This window comes from Echinops telfairi, unplaced genomic scaffold (assembly GCF_000313985.2).
Source record: "Echinops telfairi isolate 266 unplaced genomic scaffold, ASM31398v2 ScPeMD7_7469;HRSCAF=8507_1, whole genome shotgun sequence".
In the NCBI taxonomy this organism is placed as follows: domain Eukaryota; kingdom Metazoa; phylum Chordata; class Mammalia; order Afrosoricida; family Tenrecidae; genus Echinops; species Echinops telfairi.
Window position 1 is genome coordinate 70,453,261 of NW_022111373.1, and position 10,132 is coordinate 70,463,392.

At 45.1% G+C, this 10,132-nt stretch overlaps 1 protein-coding gene across 1 annotated transcript in view; it reads right to left on the minus strand.

The window, feature by feature from the left end:
• FAM151B (family with sequence similarity 151 member B) overlaps positions 1 to 2,432 on the minus strand; it is a 42,204-nt gene extending 39,772 nt beyond the window's left edge. Inside the window, exon 1 of the mRNA XM_004703511.2 lies at positions 2,397 to 2,432. Coding sequence (XP_004703568.1) covers positions 2,397 to 2,421 — 25 coding nt within the window. The 5' untranslated portion in view covers positions 2,422 to 2,432. The remainder of the gene's footprint in view (positions 1 to 2,396) is intronic.
• Between the last annotated feature and the right edge of the window lie 7,700 nt (positions 2,433 to 10,132).

Sequence of the window (10,132 nt, forward strand, 5' to 3'; positions counted from 1 at the left end):
CCCAGACGCTATATCTTTTGATAGCCGGGCACCATCAGCTTTCTTCACCACATTTACTTCCTTACAGGAGTTCCAGAAAGCCTCACTTTCCTAGTTACAGTCTTAGAAACCCAGAGAATTTATACTGAATTATACACATAGAAATTGTTAAATTGGTACACATTCTGCTGTGCCTACTCTGAACAATAGAAATAGCGCATTCGTTTTCGAAGTAAAATGGAGACCAGTATGCTGCAGTTCTGCGGTAGGAAGAATGGTGATCTCCAGATCCAACAACAGCACCTTAATCCCCGTGACTGTAGGGCAAGAGGGAATTAAGGTACAGATGGAATGAAGGTTGTTCATCAGCTGACCTTGAGACAATCCTGGATTCTCCAGGTGGGCTCAATGTAATCATAAGTGTCATTATGAGTGAGCAGAGGAGGCAATACAGTCAGCATCAGAGTGATGCAGTGTGAGAGGATTCTGGCTACTAACATAGGCTTTACATGTGGAGGAAGGGGCCACCAGCCAAGGAATGCAGTCAGCCTCTAGAAGCTGGAATTAGAAAGAAGACAGAATTTAGCCCCGGTATCTGCAGGGTGTGAGTCTGTGTGTGTTGTGGGGGTGAGGGGGGTGTTGCTTCTAGGACCACTGTGGATGGATGCTCAAGCCCCTTGTATAAAATGGCATAGTCTCTGCATATCAATGAGCCTTGGTTGTGTTCTGTGTAGAAAGATAGGGCTTTCTACTCCCATAAAGGGTTACAGTCTCAGAAACCCACAGGGGCAGTTCTTGTTCTTGCCTATCCTGTGGGGTCACTAGAAGTCAGAATTGATTCTATGAGAGCGAGTTTGGTTTTATCAGAAGATCACCTATACATAGCCTCCATGCATATCCTCCCATATGCTTTCAATCATCTCTGGAGTATTTATAATACCAAACACAATGTAATTATTATGTAAATAGCAGTTTATGCTTGCTCAATCTTAGCCTTTGAGGGATTGCTTTAATCATTTAATTGCTTTTTTATTTTCCAAATATTTTCTATTGAAGTTGGATGTGGCAACCAAAGAAAGACTGCCTGTAATTATTTTTTAATAGGGGTGAGAAAATGATTCATATGACGGAAGAATCTGGTTAAAAATTAATCTCATCAATAACCTGGGAATGAGAATATCATTGATCTGGAATATTTTTCACACTAGCACACATTTTATTCAGATTTTTGTAAGCCCTGCATCAATTCACAAGAGAACCTACAATTATACAGTCTAGGAATGAGAAGGTGGCAGTGTTTTGAGTTGACCTTTGCCCTACATTCAGATTTTTTTTTAAAGGGAAAACAAAGTATTAAATGGATTTATACTGGAATGTAAGAAAAAGAACCCCAGGCTTGAGAGAAAGAGAGAGAGAGGGAACTCTGATCTAAATAGAATGTTGCATGAAGTTTAAACACAAGACTTCGAACTATTCACATCCTTCGATCCAATAATTCTGGCTACAGGAATCTGGGGGTGAGGAAGTTGATTGTGCGCATAGGGTTCACAAAGGTGTTCATCACAGCGTTAGTTCTCGAAACTCCAAAGAAACAATGGATACTTTCCTGATTAAGAAACTGCTTAAGTACATTTGATGAAATATAGTTCAAGCAATGAAAACATTTTTTTCTGTAATCTTAACGATATTTTCTTAAAAGTGAGATTTGTTAGACAAATACCAGAACGTTACTAGCGGTGTCTCCGAGTCCTGGCAGTCTGAAGAAAGTTTTTCCCACTTCACGATACTTTATAAACGTTCTATAATGAGAGTCTGGTGTAGTCACAACAGGAGAAACTAAAGGGTGGCGGCGGCGGGGCGGGGTGGCATGTGGAAGTGAATGCGACTACGTCAGGGTATGTAAAAGACACTGTAACCCTCTGCAATACCGTACACGCCCGACTGGAAACGCTGATTCCAGGGGTCAGACCACAGCTTCCAAAGGTTGTGCAACTATAAGCTGGAAGAATGCCCAGCCACGTTCCTGCGCCGGCAATTCCCACTCTCTCCCAGTTCCCGGAGCGAAGCCAGGCTGGCCTTGGGCTGTCGAAAGGGTCTGCGGAAAGGAGCTGAGCTAGCGGCACCTTTCTTCGATCGGAACCAAGACCTCGAACAGCGATTCTTTCCCTTCTCCGACACTCTCGCCCGAACGCCACCCCAGGGCCCAAGGTCCTCGCCCTCGAGGGTGAGGGCGCGGGGATGCCAGCGCAGCGGTCGCTGGGCACCCAGGGCCGACGCGAGCCGAGGGGAGGGGCCTCTCGAAGCGCGCCCCCGTGGACGGGAGGCCCGGGCGGCGAGCCAGGCGCTCTCTCCGCCAGCCCGCACTGCGCCCGCGCGGACCCTGCTCCCGGCGCGAGCGCGCGGCGACCAGCGCTTACCCGGGCTCCCCGCGGCCGCTGTCATGGTGACCGATGCCACAGTGCGCGCAGGCGCGGAGCGGTGGGCCCGCGGCGGACCGTCTCGGGTGGCGTGGAAGGCCGACTGAAGGCGCCGCGGGCTCTGGACACCGACAGCCTCGGGGGCCGCCGGGGCGCGCGCTTCCGAAGCGGAGCCGGAAAGGGGCTGGAGCAGCGCGCAAGCGCACAGGCTGTGGCTCTGGTCCCCGGCGCGCGCTTTCCACCTCCCGGGCCGACCCGGGCAGCGGCCGCGCCCCGCGCGGAGGCCGGCCTGGAGGAGCGCCGGGTGGAGCCGCCCCGCTGCGTTTCGGAGGCTGTAACTCTTGACGGGTGGAGAAAGCCCCGTCTTTCTCCCGCGGAGCCACGTCCCTGATACCGCCTTTTTGAAAAGCTTTGTTGCTAAACATTTGCTGCTAACCGCTGGGTGGACGGTTCAAACCGCCCCGCGGGAGAAAGGGAAACGATCTGTGCCTGTAAAGATTTATGGCCCGGCTTCCCTCTGTCGGGACGCTCTGAGGCGGAGGGTGGGAGTCGGTGGCACTGAGTTTGGGTGGTGGCGGAGGTTGACCGACGGAGAACTCCACCGCCACCGAGTCCATTCAGACTCACCGTGACCTTGTAGAACCAGGTGGGACGCTACCTGAATGTTTCTGAGGTTGTAAAGCCTGGTGAGAGCAGACAGCTTCGTCTTTTGCCACGCAGCCGTGGGGTTTGAACTGCTGACCTTGTAGCTAGCGGTTAACTGCTGTACGACCAGAGGCTATATGTATAAATTTAACTCTAAATTAGGCCCCTAAATTTGATTCTATTGGCCTTTTACCCAACAGCGTTATTGAGATATACAAGTCATTTATTTAGAGGGTACAATTCAATGGGATTTCATACATTCCGTTTTGCAACCATCACTACAATAAAATGTAGAACATTATCAACACCCTAAAAAGAAACCCACATCCCTTAACTGTCACCCACCTCGAGTCCCATTCAGCCCTAGGTAACCACTAATCTACTTTTTATCTCTACGGAGGGAAAAACAAACAAAACAAAACAAACTGCCATTGAGTCGAATCAACCCGTAGTGACCTGTTAGCACAGAGCAGAACTGCGCCCTAACATTCCAGGCTGTCACTCTGTAGACTTTTCTCTTCTGCATATTACATCTAAACGGAATAATACAATATATGGTCTTTTGTAAGTGATTCCTTCACTTAGCACACTATCACCACGATTGACCCATACTGTGGCATAGTGGTTACACGTTGAGCTGCTAACCATAAAGTCAGGAGTTCGAAACTACCGTCAGCTCTGTGGGAGAAGGACAGGGCTTTGTACTCCCATTAAGAGAGTATGAAACAGAAACTCGAGGAGCAGGAGACGGATAGAGAAGTGGTGTCTCCGTTCCTAAGACCATTGGAAATATGTTTCCACCCCTGTGAAAGGTCGTTCAACCACCAAAGGTGTCGTGGCCCACCGGTTGAGAACCCATGTCTTAGAGGATTGCTGTGATTCAGCATTGACGCAGTTGACAGTGAGCTTGGTTTTGTTGTTAGCGTTTATCAGTACTTCATTTGTTTCTGTGAATAATCTTTTGTTGTATGTCAGTAGTTCAAATTCACCAGCTACTTCAAGGGAGAAAGATGTGGCAACATGTTTCTGAAATTGTTTCAAGCCTTGGACACCTTAGCAAGTTGCTCTGACTTGGGATTGACTCATTCGCAGTGGGTTTTGCTTTTCAATGGATCTGTGCAAGTCGAAAAAGTATTGCAGTGACTGGGGTTCCAGTTTATGCATACACAGGTTTATCCCCAACAAAACGTGCTTCAACATGTCTGTTTAGTGGATGGTTAGTTTTCTCAGTAATACATTTGTCTTAGATTTGTTAAAATGCCTTCACACACACACACACACACACACACACACACACACACACGCGTTTAGTCTGCTGACCCAGAGACATTCAAGGCAGAAGGGTCAGCTCAGAAAATTTGGGCAAATTTTTTGTTTTGTTTTTTAAGGAAGATTCCCAAAGGGTAGTCATGATAGGTATTCTCAAAAGACACAGGAAGGTCAATGGCAGCTTATTAGGAAGCTCCTTTAAGAAAATTGAAATCTGTCTTAGTGAGAAAATGGCCAGGAATGTTGCACGGAGGAATGTTTTTCCCAACATAATAATGCAACTGCTCTGTTCGTTAGTTGAGGGTAGTTTATTAGAGCTTAAATTTCTGAACACCAAGTGTATTAGTCTAGGTACTTTGGAGAAACAAATCCACAGCAACTCAGGTATAAGAGAGAGTTTTATGCAAAGAAAACGTGCATCACGAAAACATCCCAACCCAATGCTGCCCAAGCCCACAAGTCCAACATTAACCCATACCCAACACCAGTCCACAAAGTCCTTCACCTCACAAAACAGAGGCAATAATGCCAACTGCAGGAGGAAAGCTGAGTCCGTGAACGTGTAAGCATCTCAGCACTGGCAGGGGTCTCCACATGGCTGCTCCAGCACCCAGGGCTGCATCAGGATAGATCCATGCGGCTTCTCCTTGGGGATGTCTTGTAGGAAATCCATCTTGCAAGCTGAAGCAGGGAACTGCTAAGGCAGCTGCACCTGATGCAACCATCACAAAACAAGAGACCCGAGAACTAGAAAGGCGAGGCTTCATCACCCATTTATCCCTCCGCCTTTCAACCAGACCCACATGTGATTATTGGCCAGGCTGGCACAATTAACTAACTCACCAAGTTTGCAAATGGCAATGGTTCACAGTGGAAGCCCTAAATCCATTTATGAATTTCCACAAGAACCCAGCCTCCATTGAATTCCTCCTGACTACTGACCATCAGCAGAATAGTTTTGCCCTCAGGCAGAATGCATTAGAAAGTGGCTTACTATCACTGCCCTAAGGGCTCAGGGAGAAGCAGCACACACAACCCTTCTGGACTTATCTGAGTGTGTTTTTCAAGAAATTTGGGATGCAGGGGTTACAGGCCAGGAGTCATAGCCTGACTGCCTTGGTAACAAGGCCCTGAACCAATCTTATAAGCTCTTCGATCTAACAAAACGTATGTGCCCCAAGGATGGGCCAGTTCCCTTTTCTGTAGTCCGACCTAACTGTGTGGACTTGCTCGGCTGCCAATCATCCTTTTGGTTACTTTGCCCTCTTAAGTCCTCTTTCAGTCTCTGACTCTCTACAAGCCCTGGGCTACTATGACTACCTCGTGCTGTTGTTCTCCCTCTTCTTTTCCTGCTTAAGGCTTAATGTTCTTAAATTATATTTTAGACTTGGGGTCTCTATTGTACGCTAAAACATTCGTATGGGTTGTCCTAGGAGAATTTAATTGGGAAACTATCTCTACAGCCCTGACGTTGGCCCAATCGGGCTTCTTTTTGTTCTCCGTACTCAAAGGAACATGATTTGAATCCCTTGAGCTGCCTAACCTACCATTTTGAAGTGGTGTAAACTGAGAAGAACATTTTTGTGTGGAAAAATTCGAGAAATGGAAACCTTGCTTTCGGAAGTGTACAGAGCAAGATGGAGGTTATGTATGAAACAACGGCTTCGTGCTTTGAAATATTTTCAAATACTGGGTTCTATGAGTTTGTAGCCACCCGTCTGCATGTACCCTGATAGATATGCTGCATTTTATCCATCCATCAGCTGATAGTCATTTGTGTTGCTTTGGCGATGATATTAATGGTGCTATAAACATAAGCAAGGTTTTGTGTGGGTGTATGTTTCCCTTCCTCTTGGATACACACCAGAATCAAAGAACCAAACTCACTCAGAGACCCTGTAACACAGAACTGCCCCTGTGAGTTTACAAGATGGGAGTAGGGAGCCTCATTTGTCTCCTGCTGAGAGGTTTTGAACTGCTGAACTTGTGGTTATTGGCCCAATGCATAATTACTATACCACCGGGCCTCCTGCTTTGGGTATACAGTAGAGTAGAAATACTATGTCATATTGTAGCTCTGTGTTTTATCTTTTTGAGGAATGTGATTAAGATTTTATGACTAGACATACCTGGGGAAGGTGGGGGGGGGACACTGTCTGATGACACCTCCCTGAGGGTGTGGCATTTCATGTCAGAGCCCGAGCAGGACAGAGTGTTCCTGTCCCTTTGCCTGCCTGTCCCAGGAGACATCAGGGAGCTGCTGACCTTGGGTTCACTCATTTCTTTGGTTTTTCTTACAATCTTTCTCCCCTCATTTGAGACACATGTAGTACAAAACCTGAACCCTATACTGTCCAACAGGACCCTAAAGTGCTGTTTTCTTTCCTCTTTCTTCAGCCATCTTCTTTCAGTGAGTTTTTAAGTTCTAACATTTCCACTTGTTTTTTTTACAGCTAGTGTGTGTGTTCAGAACTTCTTTCAAGAAAGTTTGCCTTACTTTTTTGGAGCATCATTAAAATAGGTAGTGACAAGTTGTTTTTCTAGTAATTTCACCCTGTTGCTGTCCTCAAGTTTCTGTCTTTTCCTGTGAACATTTAGATGTTCCTAGTTCTGCTGAGTAATTTTGGATTGTTTGTGCATCAGGTTTAAATTTTCAGGACAATGTTGGGGTTTTGTTTTGTCAGGCAGTCAATACTGTTAGGTCACTTACCCTGGCCAGCTGCCTGTGTGATGTTTCCAATGTCAATGTTTTCCAGGGCCTTGATAGCACTATTCTGGTCTACCACACATATGCATGGTCCAGAGGCCGGCCTAACAAGCAGATACTCTACACCATCCTTCAGTATTCAGAGCTTTTGCTCTCCCAATCCCAGACAGTCTCCGATGCATATGACAAACTACCTCAACACTTAGTAGCAAGTGTGCCCTTTCTTCAGCACTGATGCCAAGGTTGCAGGTTCATTTGTACCTCATACAGGCCACACCTTTACGGTGGAACCCTGGTGGCCCTGTGGTTATGTATTGGCCTGTGATCAAAACTAGCAGCAGCTCCGAGGGAGAGACTCTACCCCCATAAACAGGGAAACCCACAGGGGCATCATTATGAGTCAGCATTGACCCAATGGCAGTGCGTTTGGTTTTGGTTTATCTTCAGTTAGGAAGGCCTGGCAATCTAATTCTGAAAAACCAGCCACTGAAAACTATGCAGGACATTGCTCTCCTCTCCCACACAGCGTCCCCCAAGTTGGATTCCCCTCTCCACCTCCTCTGGGGAAACTCTTGACACCCCCTGGTTCCCAGCTTCCCCGTTCTTGGTGGAAAGTAAAGGGTTTAGCCTCCTCCCATCATTAACTGGGATTCTCACCTAGAACTTCGGGGGAGAGGGGTTTTCTGTTAAATTCGCCTTGTGAACCCTGAACTTTTGATTCTTTTGTCCCTGTAAGGTTGTATACGCAGGGCCCTGGTTCACATTCTTTCTCTGGTTTGGGAGTGGACATTATCATTTTGGTTTTCAGGTGATTTTTGTCTTCTAAGCAGCGCTGGTTCTTTTCAGCAGGGGCATGGGCCTGAATGTCTTCCACTCACCAGACACAAGGGCACTCTTAAATCTCTCTTCAGACGCAATGGTCCCCACAACGACAGCTTTGTTTATCCAACTATATCCTACCCTATGTCTTGTTTTTTTCTGTGCTTGACATGTGTATGGCATGGAATTAAAAATGGTAAGAAACATTTAATGTTGTCATGAAAATCAATCACTTTAGCAATATTTTCTTAGGGTTACTCAAAGTTATTTATCTAGTCATAGATGCTGCATATGACAAACGACCTCAACACTTAGTAGTTTAACAAGACAGACATTTATTATTTCACATGGTTTCTGAGGGACAAGCATCGAGATGAGCTTAAGTTGAATTGTTCACATGTGGTTGCAGTCGAGCCATTAGCTGGGGCTGAAGTCTGAAGGCGTGACTCTGGGTGAAGGATTGAATCACTTAGGTGGGTGTTGGCAGGCGGCTTCGGTTCCTCATCAAGTGGAATTCTCTAGCACTGCTCATGCCAGGAAGCTGTTTCCCAGAATGAGTGAGTCAACAGAATGATTCCATCTGCACCCCAGATGGAAACCAGTCTTGTACAACGTACTCTCAGAAGAGGCATGCCACTGGTACAATATAGGAGACTACACAAAGCTGTGAGTACCGGGAGGTGGACATGGCTGAAGACCATCTTGGCCACCACCTGATTTTCACCAAAATTCAAACCCTTTATCATATCCAGAGGAGGTTCATGATATCAAGCACAAGAATTCACTTTATTTCTTCATTTGTAAAAACCATGGATGTATGGTTGTAATTTTATCAATGCAGATGTACAAGTTTCCCAAAAGGTATTAAAAATTAAACTTCATTACATTGCAAGCTAAATCAAAACAGGAGATACAAAGAACAAGATTAAAAAACTAAAATAATTTTAAAAAATCAACTAAGTGGTAAAAGATAATTTAGCAAGTCTCAGTGACTAGTAGAAAAAAGCTAGTGTTAAAATATGGCTCAAATAAAAGTAACATTGTAATTACTTTAGTAATAGAAATTGTATTGAAACAGTTTTCTTACTGAAACTTATGATCATAATTCCAATAAGATTTTATCCTTGCATCTGTGCAATTAACATGCGTTTATCAATCACTAAGTGGGGTTTGGGAGAAACAAGGAATCTTTTAAGAGCCTCAATATAAGCCACATAACCCAAAGAAGCTGAGGAGATGAAGTTGTGTTTTTCAGTGTATGCAGCCTACACCATTTTGCGTATTTATTTAAGTGGGTGGGTGTGTGCGATAAGAATAGATGCTTATTGTTTGCTGCTACTACACTAAAACATTGGAAAGATATGTGAGAAACTAATAAAAATTATCTATTAAAATTAGAGAATGTAAGATAGGTGCATATAGCAAACTGTTCAATTTTTAATGTGGATTTTGAATTTTGAACTTGTGTCTATTACACATAAGAATTTCTTTTAATCACAAAGAACTATGACTTGGATTAAAGTTTTATTTCAAATTGTTTTCTTCCAAAATGTGAGTCAGATTATCGAATTTGTGTTGTTCACCATTTTTAAAAAAGGCCTATTCTTTAAGAAATCTAATATCTAAATTGTGCTGCTACAAATTGGGCAGTTGAAAACCATAGTCAGGCTATTACTTGAATGACTCAATTATAAGGTGAGATATTCAGGTAACAGAGGAGTTGAGTCGTTCTACATACTATGTTTCCAATTCTAATTCTTGGTCCTAGATGAGCTTAATGCGATCTAACAGGTTCAAAGATGGCCTTCTCGTTGTCGGATGGTTATCCTCCTGGTTTCTTTTCCAACCACCCAGTGAACGCGGTTATAGCCAACACTCACGGCCATCGAGTCTACGCTGACCCACAGTGACCCTGTAGGACAGGGTAGAGTTGCCCGAGAGTGTAATTCTTTATGGGAGTAAAAAGCCCCAGCTTTCTCCTGAGAAGCAGCTGGTCTTTTCAAACGGCTGACCCTGAGGGCTCCTCGTCTCCATCACAGCCACCACTTGTACACCAGTAAAGCCCCAGAGAACTGGAGCTTGGCGAGCCTACCTTCTCTTCACACAGATTTCCCGCCATTTTCAGGGTGTAGCATCCCCACTTTTCAGAGGAAAATGTTTACATTTTCCTTCCTGACAGGTGCCTTGCCTTACACAGGTCCTGGCTTTCAAGGTTTTACGGTATATCAGCTCCAAGAAGGAAAGAATGATTTTGTTCATTTTTCAACCAACGGAGTCTAATAAAGTGCTATGCACA